At 43.0% G+C, this 18849-nt stretch overlaps 2 protein-coding genes across 6 annotated transcripts in view; both read left to right on the plus strand.

The window, feature by feature from the left end:
- Positions 1 to 3248, plus strand: part of LOC110528753 (calmodulin-regulated spectrin-associated protein 2) — a 98373-nt gene extending 95125 nt beyond the window's left edge. For both annotated transcript variants that reach the window (XM_036985747.1, XM_036985790.1), the window contains exon 17: positions 208 to 3248. In XM_036985747.1, the coding sequence (XP_036841642.1) occupies positions 208 to 513 (306 nt within the window). In that variant the 3' untranslated portion in view covers positions 514 to 3248. The remainder of the gene's footprint in view (positions 1 to 207) is intronic.
- A 745-nt stretch (positions 3249 to 3993) lies between these two features.
- The window catches only part of LOC110528839 (WD repeat-containing protein 47), a 42207-nt gene continuing 27351 nt past the window's right edge, over positions 3994 to 18849 (plus strand). Inside the window, exons 1-6 of one of the 4 annotated variants that reach the window (XM_036986095.1) lie at positions 3994 to 4662; positions 7962 to 8128; positions 12448 to 12531; positions 13337 to 13421; positions 13808 to 14116; positions 14951 to 15396. In XM_036986095.1, the coding sequence (XP_036841990.1) occupies positions 7971 to 8128; positions 12448 to 12531; positions 13337 to 13421; positions 13808 to 14116; positions 14951 to 15396 (1082 nt within the window). In that variant the 5' untranslated portion in view covers positions 3994 to 4662; positions 7962 to 7970. Of the gene's footprint in view, positions 4663 to 7930; positions 8129 to 12447; positions 12532 to 13336; positions 13422 to 13807; positions 14117 to 14950; positions 15397 to 18849 lie in introns of all 4 variants that reach the window. The other 3 variants (XM_036986015.1, XM_036985987.1, XM_036986058.1) reach the window with 3 other exon arrangements.

Genomic DNA, 18849 nt, shown 5'->3' on the forward strand with positions numbered 1-18849 from the left:
CTTTGGATAAAAGTCTGCTAAATGGCAAATTATAATAGATTATTTACTAAGAATATGCAGATTAGTGTTCATATTCAAAACTGACATTTTTACCTCCAGAAGTCACTGTATTTTTTTTAAAAAGCAGCAAGAGGTCACAATGAAAATCATCACGACACGTCTGTTGTCTTGTATGATGATGATCATTTATTTGCTTCGCTTTTGCAGGAAATGGAGAAATCGGAAGCCAACAACTTCCTGGTGTTGTTCAGGGACGGGGGTTGCCAGTTCCGCTCCCTGTACGTATACAGCCCCGAAACGGACGAGGCCACCAAGTTGACGGGCATCGGGCCCAAGAGTATTATGAGCAAGATGATCGAGGGCCTCTACAAGTACAACTCGGACAGGAAGCAGTTCAGCCAGATTCCCGCCAAGACCATGTCGGCGAGTGTGGATGCCATCACGATCCACGGCCACCTATGGCAAACCAGGAAACCAGCCACCCCCAAGAAAGTGTTACCTGCCAAGTCCTAATGGAACTTACCGTATACTCCCAGCCATTTCCCTTCAAATTGAACAGTCCACATTCAATTTGCACTTCACTGTACATTTCCATGAGGATTCAGCACCTGCAATGCCAGTTAATTGAAGGCATACTTCTTGTACTTTATTCTCTCTCTCTCTCTCTCTCTCTCTCTCTCTCTCTCGCTCTCGCTCTCTCTTTCTTCATTCCTGTCCATTTTCCTTTTGAAATTCCAAACTGGACACGGGGACTCGACTCGGTTAAAGAAATGCACAACTGGAATGTGAAAACACTATTTAATATGTGTAAATGAATGTCACTGATCTGTTTAGTGTAAGAGATTTGTCTGATTTCGAGTCATTTTATTACAGCACGCGTGTGGTTTTTTTTGTGTTTTTTTTGCCCAAGTAGACACAAAAAGGAGAAGGGTACCTACAATGTTTTATCTGGGACACTGAAGCACTGAATGTTACTCATCTGTTCAAATGGTGTGGCCTTACGCTTGTTTTCTTTCTTTCTTTTTTGTATGTCAGTGCAATAAGCTGATAGTAAAACTATACCTTAGAGGATTTTTTCCCATGTTTTCGGGTTCAAATGCAACATACGTCTGCATAAAGCTGTACACAAGATTGAGGGCAAAAAAGTCAAATACCTTGCAGCAAGCATACAGCTAGCGTTATCCTCACAAATCATCTATAAGTCCGATATAGTATTCCACAACTACGCCAAGTCTATTTATATCTATGTTTTTTAGCTTATTCCTCCTCTTATAGTGTTAAACCAGACTGAACTTCCTTAATGCTGTGGGTTCAGAGCAGGTTTGTGAACCAAAAATAAACTCTAATCTATGTTATCTCCTTTCAATTGTCACAAAAATGGACCCAGATTTGGTGAAATATCAGATAGGTCTGTCCGTAATGATTTGGACCATTTGAAAATGCGTTTAGATTTAGTATTACAAATTGTGGCCATAAATCCATTATATAGAACATTGTTTTAAAGGATTGCGATTTAGATTGTGTACTTTGAAAATGGAATGGCTGATAAACAGTAGTTATTGTTAATTCTGTTTCAGTTGATTAGTAGACCTCAAACATTTTCAGAATCCTCTCCTTTTAAAATTCTCAATGTCAAATGACTTATCACACCAGGCTTCGATCACACCGGGCTTCGATCACACCGGGCTTCGATCACACCAGGCTTCGATGACATTAGGATACTGCTTGACACCAGGCTACGGTGACATGAGGATACTGCTTGACACCAGGCTACGGTAACCTTCGGATACTGCTTGACACCAGGCTACGGTAACCTTCGGATACTGCTTGACACCAGGCTACGGTAACCTTCGGATACTGCTTGACACCAGGCTACGGTAACCTTCGGATACTGCTTGACACCAGGCTACGGGGACATTAGGATACTGCTTGACACCAGGCTTCGATGACATTAGGATACTGCTTGACACCAGGCTACGGGGACATTAGGATACTGCTTGACACCAGGCTTCGATGACATTAGGATACTGCTTGACACCAGGCTACGGTAACCTTCGGATACTGCTTGACACCAGGCTACGGGGACATTATGATACTGCTTGACACCAGGCTTCGATGACATTAGGATACTGCTTGACACCAGGCTACGGTGACATTAGGATACTGCTTGACACCAGGCTACGGTGACATTAGGATACTGCTTGACACCAGGCTACGGTGACATTAGGATACTGATTGACACCAGGCTACGGTGACATTAGTATACTGCTTGACACCAGGCTACGGTGACATTAGGATACTGCTTGACACCAGGCTACGGTGACATTAGTATACTGCTTGACACCAGGCTACGGTGACATTAGGATACTGCTTGACACCAGGCTACAGTGACATTGGGATACTGCTTGACACCAGGCTACGGTGACATTAGGATACTGCTTGACACCAGGCTACGGTGACATTAGGATACTGCTTGACACCAGGCTACGGTGACATTAGGATACGGCTTATTTATTATTTTGCACATTCATCATGAATAGAAAAATCCAAATATGTCCTTTTCATTTTTTTAAATTTGTGGTAGATGCCACACTTCTTCTCTTCGATAAACATACTCTGGTAAGATAAAGTACTTTTGATAAAGTACTTTTTTTAGAGACCCGTGTAGGCAGAATGTGACAGACTTTGTTAGTACATACGGGTAGAGTCTTCAACACTTTCCTTTTCGTCTTTAAAACTACTCGAAAGGAGCCTCCTCGAGCAACAACTTCAACAAAGGAAGGTTGGGGATGAAAATATCTGACGACAAATACTATACACACACACATTGGTGTTTTGGTTTTCACAGGGATATATTTAAGGAATTACCAAAAGACGAGTTGCATATGTCTCTGGAAATGTAACGATTATTATTACCACGTTTTTCTGACGTTCCAGGAACTTATTTATTTATTTATTATCACGTTTTTATGAAGTTCCAGGAATTCTGTAGAAAGGGATGTTACAGTGGGACCACTGTTGTGGTATTTGACTGTTTAAGGTCAAGATTAATGGCTATGTAATTGTTTAAATGGGTATAAGTGGACATTGTGCAGGGCTGCCGTAAGTTCATCTGTCCATCCCTCCTGACAAAGAACTGCTTCCATGTTGTTTATCAGACGCTGTGCTCTCATTCAACCTACTGCTGAACTTTGTAGGTGGGGGTTTGTTTCTCTTTTGCATTGAATAAAATGAAGCGTGTCCTCAAAGTGTTCGTTCCTCAATTGTCATGTAAATAGTCTGCCTGGATAATCAGGGTTGAAAATTTCCCAGGTTTTCTGGAAATCCCTTTTGGAAAATTCCAGAGTTTTAGAATGGAATATGTAGGAAATCCAGTATCCTCCAACCTGGGTTTCTGGAAAACCTAGGAATTTGGGGAAAGTTACCAGGAATTTGGGGAAAGTTACCACGATTTTGCAACCGTAATAACCAGTCATAAGAAACTAAGGTCACTGATTGTCTCCTGCTTTGCTCCCTCAGTATTGTTCAAGGCAATTCTCTTGAGGATTGCTTTAATTATAATGCTTTGTGCAGTGGAAATAGGTGATATATTGCTAGGTGATATCCCCCAATGCATACTGCAATAACTCCAAAATCAACCCTTATTTTACCCAATGGGACTTAAATATATATATATATATATATATATATATATATATATATATATATATATATATATATATATATATATATATATACAATGGCTTTAGGTTATAAATGTACTATATAACTCCAAAATCAACCCTTATTTTACCCAATGGGACTTAAATATATATATATACACACAATGGCTTTAGGTTATAAATGTACGATCAGAAAATCGATCAAATTGAGGCTTTATGATTAGGTCTATACGTACTTTCTTATGCAATTGTGCATTTTGTCAATCTTAAGAAATATTCGTTCCACAAACGGCACACCTTCCAATTGCCAAGGGATGTTATGCCCTTCCCTGCCATTGTCTTCCTCTATTCCACTGCATCTAACGGCTGGAACATGCTAGATTATGTCTGGGAAAGCAATTGCCAGGGATGTAAACAGTTGCAATGCCGTTATTAAGGGACTAAGTGACAATATATATGAATTGCGTGAGCTGGCTGTGATCGAGCTGAAAGTTGTTGAGCGGACCGCGGGATGCGCCGTCGTAGGTGTGAAACCGCAGCATATCTTCCGGTTGATTGGTGGCTTGCTGCTGTGCACTTGGCAACCGGAGGTTGTGTATAGGCTACTAGAAATACGGTGGGAAAGCGAGAGAAAAAACAAACAGATTTGTATAAAATATCCTTGCTAAAATACATTGTAAACGTGCTCATCTGCTGGCGAACCTGCGGATTACATTCGCAATTTATGTGCCGTTATTTGTAGGGATAAGCAGGTGAGAAGGTTGCATTTGTTTTTGGGTGGCGGCTGTTGGTGGTTGATAGTGTGTTTTATTCCTGCAGCTCAATCAATACATGCTTTGCTAACCGGCTCTATAAACGTGATGCATTCTATTATCTAGCAAGGTTATTTAGTAGGCTATCTGTCACTTGTTCCTGGTGCTAGCCTACTCGGCTATAATAATCATTGTACGTGCGCAGTGCTAATGTCTATGCCAGCGACAAGTCCGGTAGCACACATAAGGTAAGTTGTTTAGCTACTCAACCAGCCGTCATGTGTAGCCCACAGTAGATGTTTGCAATGCAAATGAATCAACAGACCGCTTTTGGCCGGTGACACTGATTTCAGATAATATGGTGTAAACATGGGAGGTAGAGAAAGGATGATGTACCCGTGTTTACAACGTGTACTCCGATGGTAGGCCTTTTAATAACTAGGTGTTGCAGAATGTAGTTCTCCTTACCACAGCATTGAATGTAGACCTGGTACTAGGCCATATCTTTTACAGTTTTTGGTTCATAATTTTGCATGCCCTTGACATCTTAATCTTTCCCCCTGACAATCCTCTTGAGTTTATTCACACACACACCTATGCTTGTTTTTCATCAATCACATTCTATTGGTAATACTGGTACCACGTTTCCCAAAGTGCAATTTAAAACACATCACAAAGGAAAGTACAAGTCCAGGCTTACTAACGAACGGTGGTAAGAAGCTCCCCCAAGATGTCTGTAGGTCTATTAGGAAGAAACCTTCTAAGAGGTAGGAAACTATTGTGCATGGTTACTAGGTCTAGCAAAAAGTTTTGCCCAATGACCTCTGAAAACCCGCCCACAAGGCCTTAAAACTTGCCCCAAAAAATGATTTTGAAACTGGGTGGTTCGAGCCCTGAATGCTGATTGGCTGATAGCTGTGGTATATCAGACCGTATACTACAGGTGTGACGTTTATTTTTACTGCTTTAATTACGTTGGTAATCCGTTTTTAAAAGCAATAAGGTACCTCGGAGTGTGTGGTATATGACCAATATACCACAGCTAAGGGCTGTATCCAGGCACTCAGCGTTGCGTTGTGCATAAGAACAGCCCTTAGCCGTGGTATAATGGCCATATACCACACCCACCTTGTGCCTTATTGCGTGAAATAAATCCAGTTTGCGCATGTGCATAACTATAGGTCAATCCGACAGCAGAGTTTGAGTGATAAAAGTTGGACAGAGGATCTTGAAATCTCTGAGCAAGAAACACTTGGACGAACTTCAATAAATTAATGTTTGGTGATTTTCGGGTAATTGTACCATTATTATGGGTATTATTATGTTAAGACTACGAAACAGTTATAAATGGATTATTTGCGAGATTTACTTGTTATTTCAATACGGATAGATTACGGACTAAAATCTGGGTTTATAATTGCAATTCAACTTTGCCATGGTTTGCTGAGCTAGATGCAGGAAGCCTATAGTCCCTGATAGGACATCTAATTTCAGGGAAAAGTCCACAATAAAACTGACATTAAAATATGGACAATGATACATTTGCGATAGATCTATAATCATAATTCATAACTTCCAATGTAATTAATTTAACATGGCCATGAATAATTGCATAATAACGCAAGGCTACAACAAAGTCAAACGGAGTTACAGGCTATTTATTCAATCCGTTTGCCAACAGATGCAAATGTAGCTTGTCTTTCGACACATTTTAATGTCATTTTCATTGTGGACTTTCCCCCCATAATGCAAGACCGCGAGGGAGTTCCATAACTTCAATTTTTTTAATTCCACTGGTGCAGCGCTCCAGACCCTAGAACTGAGCAAGAGTAAAACCCTTCGCTTGATACTGTTATCCGTTAGAGAAGTCGACATTAGAATGCAGTTTACTTTAAACCACCTTTTTGAGCTAATTTATCTAAAGAGCTCTAGTGCGCCTAAAGTCGTTTTCCAATGCTTTGTCGCCGTTTTTATCAGCTCTATTGCGTTACTATGTTTTATAGAAAAATGGTGTCTCCATAATGACCAATCCATACTGAACAAAAATATAAGTGCAACAATTTCAAAAGATTTTACTGAGTTACAGTTCATATAAGGAAATCAGTCAATTGAAATGAATTAATTAGGCCCTAATCTATGGATTTCATATGACTGGGATTACAGATATGCATCTGTTGATTACAGATACCTTTAAAAAAAAAAAGGGCCTCACAATGGGCCTCAGGATCTCGTCATGGTATCTCTGTGCATTCAAATTGCTATCAATTAAAATGCAATTGTGTCTGTGGCTTATGCCTGCCCCATTATAACCCCACCACAGCAATGGGGCAAAGCAAACCAGTAGCCCCGCACGATGCCATACACGTGGTCTGCGGTTGTGAGGCAGGTTGGCTGTACTGCCAAATTCTTTAAAACTACTTTGGAGGCGGCTTAGGGTAGAGAAATTAACATTCAATTCTCTGGTAACAGCTCTGGTCGAGCATGCCAATTTCACGTTCCTTCAAAACTTGAGACATCTGTGACATTGTGTGTGTGACAAAAAAACTACACATTTTAGAGTGTCCTTTTATTGTCCCCAGCGCAAGGTGCACCTGTGTAATGATCATGCTGTTTAATCAGGTTCTTGATATGCCACACCTGTCAGGTGGATGGATTATCTTGGCAATACAAAGGAGAAATGCTCACTAACCGTGATGTAAACAAATTTGTGGCTAACATTTGAGAGAAATAAGCTTTTTGTGCATATGGAACATTTCTGGGAACTTTTATTTCAACTCTAGAAACATGGGACCCAACACCTTTACATGCTGCATTTTTATATTTTTGTTCAGTGTACCTACAACTGATAAAAATGTGTCACATATTTGTCCTGCTCGGTCTCCCTGACTCAGCGGCCTCTTGCTGCAGCATCTCTAGACCAGTGCTCTCAACTCACACACACACACACACCCCTCCAGCCCTCCTCTTCGCCACCATTCACTCACTCCGTAACAGCCTGCTCACTGCCTGATAGTCAGCAGCAGCGGGTCACAGTTAAATATATACGTTTCTAAGAGAAATGCCACGGTGGCCGCAGTGCAGTTTAGAATTGGCCCAAAAACACAACACCCGCGACAATACATTTTCACCTGCGACATTGTTTTCAAGGTAGCCCTTGGCAACACTGGCTGGCAGAATGATTTATGTCGGAGCAGATGGTGTGAGGGAGGGGGCAGGTACAGCGCTATAATCATTTGTACACTGTAAATGAACTGTAAATTGACCTTAACTAACTAAGCCTAAAATATAAATTGTATTTAAATTAAAAAAATATTTAATACATTGAGACACGATCACGTGTATTTTTTCATGGGAATACATTGGAACAGCTGCCCTAAATTTAAAATGTTTTTCCTGACAGGTAGATAGTCTCATTACCTGTCCTGACAGATTGTCTCTCTCATTACCTGTCCTGACAGATTGTCTCTCTCTCCACCTGTCCTGACAGACTGTCTCTCTCATTACCTGTCCTGACAGATTGTCTCTCTCTCTCTACCGGTCCTGACAGACTGTCGCCATGACAGCGGAGGAGACCATTAACATCAAAGAGGTGGAGGTGATCAAGCTGATGCTGGACTTCCTCAACTCCAGGAAGCTTCACATCAGCATGCTGTCTCTGGAGAAGGAGAGCGGCGTCATTAATGGCCTTTACTCTGACGACATGCTCTTCCTCAGGTACTAGCATGGCTTTTAGTCTGCTACGATCTAGAAGAAAAAGAAACGCACACCTATTCAGACGAGGTGCTGGCTAGCGGAGTAGAACACCTATTAAGACGAGGTGCTGGCTAGCGGAGTAGAACACCTATTAAGACGAGGTGCTGGCTAGCGGAGTAGAACACCTATTTAGACGAGGTGCTGGCTAGCGGAGTAGAACACCTATTAAGACGAGGTGCTGGCTAGCGGAGTAGAACACCTATTAAGACGAGGTGCTGGCTAGCGGAGTAGAACACCTATTTAGACGAGGTGCTGGCTAGCGGAGTAGAACACCTGTTTAGACGAGGTGCTGGCTAGAGGAGTAGAAACTTGAAAATAAAAGAGAGCCGCACACTCTAGGAGCTCAGATGCAAAAATGTAATACCAACGTTTCGACAGCCAAGCTGTCTTCATCAGGGTATAATCACAAACACTGCGGGATGACTCGTTTATATAGTGTCAAAAGACACAGGTGTCTGTAATCATGGCCAAGAGTGGCCTAATATCATTGGTTAATTATCAAATATTAAAATGTCATACAAAGAACAGCATACAAACAACAAATGGATAGCATACGATCATAGATTCATTTAACTACACAAGTTTACAAACAATTACAATGGCAAAGTCACAATAATCACAAGAATGGCTTCAGGTCAAAGTCTACGTTGAGACCGAAGGGAGCAAAGAACAGCATTACATTTTTGCATCTGCTCCTAGAGTGTGCGGCTCTATTTTTTTGTCTGCTACAAACACGGCGTCATTCTGCAGTCTGTATGGGAATAACACCCAGCTAGGCATGCCTCCATCAGGAAGAAGACTCTTCAGAAAGACCTCCCCGTTAGGACTCTTTTTAAAGCAGCGCTCTTCAATCCCTGTGTGCAGGTTTTTCCTCCAGCCCAGTTCTGATACACAGCGGTCTAAGGCACTGCATGTTAGTGCTAGAGGCGTCACTACAGACCCTTGTTCGATCCGGGGCTGTATCACAATTGGCCCAGCGCCATCCGGGTTAGGGGAGGGTCTGGCCGGTGGTAGGCTATCATTGTAAATAAGAATTTGTTCTTAACTGAAACTGCCTAGTTAAATAAAATAATAATCACGCTCCACGACTCTGTAAACAAGTCCATGTCCCAGACAATCTGTTTTGTAGATTCAGCTATCCAAAAATGAATGGAAAAGTTAAGCACCATATTATCTCCAGATTTGCAGTGCTTATCTTTTCTATAAATTTGAGGCTGAGGCATAGAGCTGAATCTACACGAACTGCTGGCATGGGATGTGGACTCATCTTGATATGAGACAACATTTTAAATACTGAAAACAGCATTTTTGAAATGAAATGTCCCTTTTTAAGTACACCGATAGTTTTGGCGTATGTGAGGTCCTGCGTTTCATTCCCGTTTTTTTTTGCACAAATCTTATTTCATGCTGCACTGCACCTTGTACAGTACTCCGTGACCTTCACCAGAGACTCAATCTAAAGATCCCCCTCGGGACATTATTTAATTTAGCGTCAGTAAGTGGCTGATTACATAAACGTTTCACTATAATACAATTTTCAAAGTCGTTGTTTACCCCTCTTTGTTTTCCATCGGGCTTATCCAATCAGGATGCTCTGTTGCAGTACTACACACAAATACTAACCAATTAGGATGCTCTGTTGCAGTACTACACACAACTACTAACCAATTAGGATGCTCTGTTGCAGTAGTATACACAACTACTAACCAATTAGGATGCTCTGTTGCAGTACTACACACAACTACTAACCAATTAGGATGCTCTGTTGCAGTACTACACACAAATACTATCCAATCAGGATGCTCTGTTGCAGTACTACACACAAATACTATCCAATCAGGATGCTCTGTTGCAGTACTACACACAAATACTAACCAATTAGGATGCTCTGTTGCAGTAGTACACACAAATACTAACCAATCAGGATGCTCTGTTGCAGTAGTACACACAAATACTAACAAATTAGGATGCTCTGTTGCAGTAGTACACACAAATACTAACAAATTAGGATGCTCTGTTGCAGTAGTACACACAAATACTAACAAATTAGGATGCTCTGTTGCAGTAGTACACACAAATACTAACAAATTAGGATGCTCTGTTGCAGTAGTACACACAAATACTAACAAATTAGGATGCTCTGTTGCAGTAGTACACACAAATACTAACAAATTAGGATGCTCTGTTGCAGTAGTACACACAAATACTAACAAATTAGGATGCTCTCTTGCAGTAGTACACACAAATACTAACAAATTAGGATGCTCTGTTGCAGTAGTACACACAAGTACTAACAAATTAGGATGCTCTGTTGCAGTAGTACACACAAGTACTAACAAATTAGGATGCTCTGTTGCAGTAGTACACACAAGTACTAACAAATTAGGATGCTCTGTTGCAGTAGTACACACAAATACTAACAAATTAGGATGCTCTGTTGCAGTAGTACACACAAATACTAACAAATTAGGATTCTCTGTTGCAGTAGTACACACAAATACTAACAAATTAAGATGCTCTGTTGCAGTAGTACACACAAATACTAACAAATTAGGATGCTCTGTTGCAGTAGTACACACAAGTACTAACAAATTAGGATGCTCTGTTGCAGTACTACACACAAATACTAACAAATTAGGATGCTCTGTTGCAGTAGTACACACAAGTACTAACAAATTAGGATGCTCTGTTGCAGTAGTACACACAAATACTAACAAATTAGGATGCTCTGTTGCAGTAGTACACACAAATACTAACAAATTAGGATGCTCTGTTGCAGTAGTACACACAAGTACTAACAAATTAGGATGCTCTGTTGCAGTAGTACACACAAGTACTAACAAATTAGGATGCTCTGTTGCAGTACTACACACAAATACTAACAAATTAGGATGCTCTGTTGCAGCAGTACACACAAATACTAACAAATTAGGATGCTCTGTTGCAGTAGTACACACAAATACTAACAAATTAGGATGCTCTGTTGCAGTAGTACACACAAGTACTAACCAATCAGGATGCTCTGTTGCAGTAGTACACACAAATACTAACAAATTAGGATGCTCTGTTGCAGTAGTACACACAAATACTAACAAATTAGGATGCTCTGTTGCAGTAGTACACACAAATACTAACAAATTAGGATGCTCTGTTGCAGTAGTACACACAAATACTAACAAATTAGGATGCTCTGTTGCAGTAGTACACACAAATACTAACAAATTAGGATGCTCTGTTGCAGTAGTACACACAAATACTAACAAATTAAGATGCTCTGTTGCAGTAGTACACACAAATACTAACAAATTAGGATGCTCTGTTGCAGTAGTACACACAAGTACTAACAAATTAGGATGCTCTGTTGCAGTACTACACACAAATACTAACAAATTAGGATGCTCTGTTGCAGTAGTACACACAAGTACTAACAAATTAGGATGCTCTGTTGCAGTAGTACACACAAATACTAACAAATTAGGATGCTCTGTTGCAGTAGTACACACAAATACTAACAAATTAGGATGCTCTGTTGCAGTAGTACACACAAGTACTAACAAATTAGGATGCTCTGTTGCAGTAGTACACACAAGTACTAACAAATTAGGATGCTCTGTTGCAGTACTACACACAAATACTAACAAATTAGGATGCTCTGTTGCAGCAGTACACACAAATACTAACAAATTAGGATGCTCTGTTGCAGTAGTACACACAAATACTAACAAATTAGGATGCTCTGTTGCAGTAGTACACACAAGTACTAACAAATTAGGATGCTCTGTTGCAGTACTACACACAAATACTAACAAATTAGGATGCTCTGTTGCAGTAGTACACACAAATACTAACAAATTAGGATGCTCTGTTGCAGTAGTACACACAAGTACTAACAAATTAGGATGCTCTGTTGCAGTAGTACACACAAGTACTAACAAATTAGGATGCTCTGTTGCAGTAGTACACACAAATACTAACAAATTAGGATGCTCTGTTGCAATACTACACAAAAATACTAACAGCATTCAAGGGGAACTGTACAGTTTTTCATAAAACCGCTGTAACTAACAACTCAGATCATGTTACTAGCCACCACTCTGCTACCAGAAGGTACAAGGTGAATGGATGAAGGTCAAACAGGGTCTTGTTCACTACACGGAAGAAAACAACCCAAAACGGAGTGAAATGATCTGAACTAAAAAAACATTTTTTTAAATCTGGTTTTTGTTTAATGGACAAGGTTAACTCTGTGCCCTGATAGCTATTCCCATGTTGTGCCACAGGCAGCTGATTCTAGATGGCCAATGGGAAGAGGTCCTACAATTCATTCAGCCTTTAGAAGGCATGGAAACGTTTGACAAAAAGAGGTGAGAGAACCTTTTTTTTTTTTTTAATGCTTATTTGACCCAATGTCTTCCACCCAAATGTGAATCTTAACTCTTGCCAGACACACAGGTCACAGGTCAACTCTTGCCAGACACACAGATCTCAGGTCAACTCTTGCCAGACACACAGGTCACAGGTCACAGGTTAACTCTTGCCAGACACACAGGTCACAGGTCAACTCTTGCCAGACACACAGGTCACAGGTTAACTCTTGCCAGACACACAGGTCACAGGTCACAGGTCAACTCTTGCCAGACACACAGGTCACAGGTCAACTCTTGCCAGACACACAGGTCACAGGTCACAGGTCAACTCTTGCCAGACACACAGGTCACAGGTCAACTCTTGTCGTGGTATTTTCCTCTTCTTACCAAATCATGAGAGCAAACCACACACAAGTCAGAGTTAGTTATCACAAAGTCCATCTTTAATTATATCAGCTCTATCACAACCCTGTAACTCTCAGATCAATTCAGTGTCCCTCACACATTTCAACTGAGATCCTTTATAGCAAAGACACATAGTGAGACAGCATAGGCATAATTTATCGTTCAGCTTTGTCAGACACACAGGTCACAGGTTAACTCTTCAGAGATTTGATTAGCCAGTCAAGAGTGAGGTGTCGAGACCGAGAGGTGAAATTAGATGTTATCTTTGTACAGTCAACCCATTTAGTTTAATTACAGATGAAGAAATACAAATTTTAAATTTTGGCACTTCTTTAAAAAAAAAATGTTTTTACTGAATGTTCTAAATGTGTCTTGTGATCTTGCCTGGCTTGTCTAGGTTCCGCTACATCGTCCTGAAACAGACATTTCTGGAGGCCCTGTGTGTAAATAATGCCATGTCAGCTGCTGACGACCCTCAGAACGTGAGTGGGACAAGCCAGTCTATACAGTGTACGACTGTATTCAAATAGACGTGCTGAGATACTGGCAGCAAAAGCCAACCGTCAGTTGAGCAGTGATCAACTGATAAGATGGCTTATGATTTGGGTCTCTGTTTTTATGCTTCGGGTGTAGCAAGCTAAAAACATCACCAAGGATGGAAAACGTGACTTTTCCAGTGGAATTTGGAAGTAAATTTCATGTTCAATTAAAAAATAAAATAATAAGCACTTCCTAATTGATGAATTACATTTCAGTGATCTTAAATTGGCTTAGAATTAGTGGGTTATACTATATCTATTTAGTACGGCTTTACTCAGTAAACGCCATTGAATTAATCTCCACACCCTTTCCTTATGCTGCCCGACAGCTGGAGCTGTCCATGCAAGAGGCGGTCAGATGTCTCCACAGCCTGGAGGGGTTCTGTCCCTCTAAAGAGGACTACAGTAAACTCTGCCTGCTCCTCACGCTTCCCTGCCTCACCCAACATGCTGAGTTCAAGGACTGGAACCCCAGCACGGCCCGGGTGCACTGCTTCGAGGAGGCCTGCGCCATGGTGGCCGAGTTCATCCCTGCCGACAGGAAGCTGAGCGAGGCTGGGTTCAGGGCCAGCGGCAACCGCCTCTTCCAGCTGCTCATCAAAGGAGTGTTGTACGAGTGCTGTGTGGAGTTCTGTCAGGTCAGTGTTGGCCAATCAAATGTATTTATAAAGCCCTTTGTTTTTTACATCAGCAGTTGTCACAAAGTGCTTTACGTTAACCAGGACCCCAACGACCTAAAGAGAAGCAGGAGCACAGTGGCCAGTCAAAACTCCCTAGAAGGTAGTCACCTAGAGAGGAATCCAGGCTCAGTAAATATGGCCAATGTGTTGGCTGGAGGTGAATGAGGCCAGTTTTCTAACCTTGTTTCAGAATGTCAAGTGCTTTGAGAAAAGGGTTGAAAATGTCCCTTTTGAAACACAACATTGTTCTCCATTTCTGAAACTCTACAGAGGTCCCAAGGATGAGGCACTCCACCACGTACACAATGGTAGGGAAGCTTCACAGTAGATCAGTCTACATTATTATGGGCGGCAGGGTAGCCTAGTGGTTAGAGCGTTGGACTAGTAACCGGAAGGTTGCAAGTTCAAATCCCCGAGCTGACAAGGTACAAATCTGTCGCTCTGCCCTTGAACAGGCAGTTAACTGTCATTGAAAATAAGAATTTGTTCTTAACCGACTTAACCGACCTAGTTAAATAAAGGTAAAATCAATAAAAAAGTATTATGCTGATCTGAAAACACAGGATAGGTGAAGTTAATATAGAAATATGACTAGCAGGAGTTGTCTCTTGCCTTGGCTGCAGCTGGAGCCGCCAAGGGAGCTATATATGGAGGCGCCAAGGGAGCTATCGTTAGTGGCTTTGATACCAGACCAGCAGCTCTGGAACAGTTTTAGTCTAGACCAGTTCAGATGGAGGGAAAGGAGACAAAAAGAGAGCCATTATTAAACGTATCTACACTGTTCTCTTCCAGAGCAAAGCCACGGGGGAGGAGATCACGGAGGACGAGGTGCTCTTGGGCGTGGACATGCTGTGTGGCAATGGCTGCGACGAACTCGACCTCTCCCTGCTTTCGTGGCTCCAGAACCTCTCGCCAGGCGCCTTCTCCTGCGCCTTTCAGCAGAAGACCCTGGCCATCCACGTGGATCGCCTGGTCAAGCCCACCAAGGCCGGCCACCCCGACCTGCTCACCCCCCTCATCAGCCGGCTTTCCCCCTGTCCCTCCTCGCCCCTGCAGAGGCCCCAGTCGGCAGACACCTACATGTCTCGGTCCCTGAACCCGGTGCTGGACGGGCTGTCCCATGGCCTGGCGGCCCAGGCCCAGAACAAGAGGGGCACGGAGGGCAGCGTGAGACCGGCGCTCAGCCAAAGCATGGTGGAGAATAACGTGCACCAGCTGGACGACGACTCGCCAGAAAGGTACAGCACTAGGCCCTTCAGGGTTAATTTAAGGTTTATTGAAATGGGTAGGTACGGCATGACAATAGGCTTACTGTAAACAAGATACTGTTAGGAGAATTATGTTCTCAAGGTTCATAACCCAATTCAATTATACTCCTCAGTCTGCGACCTAGAATGTGTAAGATACTGGTTGAATGAAACAGACGAGGCCCAGCTAACATAGTCAAAAAGGTTTATTCACAAGAGCGCTGGTCTGTTGAACACAACCATTCATTTTATACTGGCTTCTCACGCACAGTCACACTAACATACGCATTCACACTAACATACGCATTCACACTAACATACGCATTCACACTAACATACGCATTCACACTAACATACGCATTCACACTAACATACGCATTCACACTAACATTAGCACACAATGTCCTGCTACCCAGCCGACAGAGATTGGGGGAATCCGTGAGACATCCTCCCTCAAGATAGGGAGACCCTGGGAAGTACTCTCAGTGGCCCCAGCCAAGGAGACTGAGACCCTGGGAAGTACTCTCAGTGGCCCCAGACAGTCTGTTTTTAAGATACTGTTATAGACATATTGTACAGACTATGGTTATACATAATTCTAATCAATTTCATACGATTATATGGCTTCAGGGTGGAATATTCTAGTCATTCATATAAATTCCATCAACAGATACACTCCTTACCAGGATTCACGATGAACCCCAATTCCATTCAGGTCCAAACCCCTTTCCTCAGCCCTGAACCTTTCCTCAGCCCTGAACCTTTCCTCAGCCCTGAACCTTTCCTCAGCCCTGAACCTTTCCTCAGCCCTGAACACGTGGATCACATGTTTATTCCGTTCTAGATCCATGTGGAACACGTTTTTCCTATTCTAGATCCACGTGGAGACATTAAGCATCGCTGTTAAATCTTTTTTAAAGTATATATATTTGTTACATTTTATTTAACTAGGCAAGAGAGTTAAGAACAAAATTCTTATATACAGTGACGGCCAAACCCTCCCCTAACCCGGGACGACGCTGGGCCAATTGTGCGCTGCCCTATGGGACTCCCGATCACGGCCCGATAGTGATACAGCCCTGGATCGAACCAGGGTCTGTAGTGACGCTTCTATCACTTTATACTTTATATTTAGTGCTGTTCGGTAGCAGGTGGTGATTAACCGCCCAAAAGGGACTACAGACCTTTACCCTTGGCCATTGAACCAAATAGTGGATCTCTGCATATGGCACTGTATTATATTTAGCCTTAACACGATTACTAATAATACTGTTGACAATGCTTTATCATACATTATAGCTTTGCTGCACTGTCCTGAGAGGTCCACCACTCTGCTCTTACAAAGAGCCTGTCGGGGCTGCTGGGTATAGAGATGGAAACATACTAGTGGCCACAATCAGTATCCTGACACCTATTGGAAAATGTGACTATTTCTGTTTGTCATTTATATCTGGTAAGATAGCTAGTTTTTAAATATCGATTCCATGATGATTCCATTTGATTAAAGACTGACCACATAGTAGTGAATGTTGTTTTTGCAGTTGTAGGTATTAATAGAGGCTGTATCAGCATTAAGGTCTTTCTATATTGTTGTGATGTAAGCTGAGCCATGTGTTTACAAGCTTGATCAGTCCTCTAGGGAATCTGTCTGGCATCGTGTCACGTACGTTTGGCATCGTGTCACGTACGTCTGGCATCGTGTCACGTGCGTCTGGCATCGTACCGTGTCACGTACGTCTGGCATCGTACCGTGTCACGTACGTCTGGCATCGTGTCACGTACGTGACACGATGCCAGACGTACGTGACACGATGCCAGACGTACGTGCGTCTGGCATCGTACCGTGTCACGTGCGTCTGGCATCGTGTCACGTGCGTCTGGCATCGTGTCACGTATGTCTGGCATCGTGTCACGTGCGTCTGGCATCGTACCGTGTCATGTACGTTTGGCATCGTGTCACGTACGTTTGGCATCGTGTCACGTGCGTCAGGCATCGTGTCACGTGCGTCTGGCATCGTGTCACGTGTGTCTGGCATCGGGTCACGTGCGTCTGGCATCGCGTCTCGTGCGTCTGGCATCGCGTCTCGTGCGTCTGGCTTCGCGTCTCGTGCGTCTGGCATCGTGTCACGTGCGTCTGGCATCGCGTCTCGTGCGTCTGGCATCGTGTCACGTGCGTCTGGCATCGCGTCTTGTGCGTCTGGCATCGTGTCACGTGCGTCTGGCATCGTGTCACGTGCGTCTGGCATCGTGTCACGTGCGTCTGGCATCGTGTCACGTGCGTCTGGCATCGTGTCACGTACGTCTGGCATCGTGTCACGTACGTCTGGCATCGTGTCACGTACGTCTGGCATCGTGTCACGTACGTCTGGCATCGCGTCTCGTGCGTCTGGCATCGTGTCACGTGCGTCTGGCATCGTGTCACGTGCGTCTGGCATCGCGTCTCGTGCGTCTGGCATCGCGTCTCGTGCGTCTGGCATCGCGTCTCGTGCGTCTGGCATCGCGTCTCTAAAGGCCACTGTGAAATGAAGTACGAAAACATTAGTTGAAAGAAAATCAGATGTGCAAATCGACCATTAGGGTTCTACCTACACTAACCCTAACCCAACCTACACTAACCCAACCTACCCTAACCCTAACCCAACCTACACTAACCCAACCTACACTAACCCTAACCCAACCTACACTAACCCTAACCCAACCTACCCTAACCCTAACCCAACCTACACTAACCCTAACCCAACCTACACTAACCCTAACCCAACCTACACTAACCCTAACCCAACCTACACTAACCCTAACCCAACCTACACTAACCCTAACCCAACCTACACTAACCCTAACCCAACCTACACTAACCCTAACCCAACCTACACTAACCCTAACCCAACCTACACTAACCCTAACCCAACCTACACTAACCCTAACCCAACCTACACTAACCCTAACCCAACCTACCCTAACCCTAACCCAACCTACACTAACCCTAACCCAACCTACCCTAACCCTAACCCAACCTACACTAACCCTAACCCAACCTACACTAACCCTAACCCAACCTACACTAACCCTAACCCAACCTACACTAACCCTAACCCAACCTACACTAACCCTAACCCAACCTACCCTAACCCTAACCCAACCTACACTAACCCTAACCCAACCTACACTAACCCTAACCCAACCTACACTAACCCTAACCCAACCTACACTAACCCTAACCCAACCTACACTAACCCTAACCCAACCTACCCTAACCCTAACCCAACCTACACTAACCCTAACCCAACCTACACTAACCCTAACCCAACCTACACTAACCCTAACCCAACCTACACTAACCCTAACCCAACCTACACTAACCCTAACCCAACCTACACTAACCCTAACCCAACCTACACTAACCCTAACCCAACCTACACTAACCCTAACCCAACCTACACTAAC

Source organism: Oncorhynchus mykiss, chromosome 1, assembly GCF_013265735.2.
Source record: "Oncorhynchus mykiss isolate Arlee chromosome 1, USDA_OmykA_1.1, whole genome shotgun sequence".
In the NCBI taxonomy this organism is placed as follows: Eukaryota; Metazoa; Chordata; class Actinopteri; order Salmoniformes; family Salmonidae; genus Oncorhynchus; species Oncorhynchus mykiss.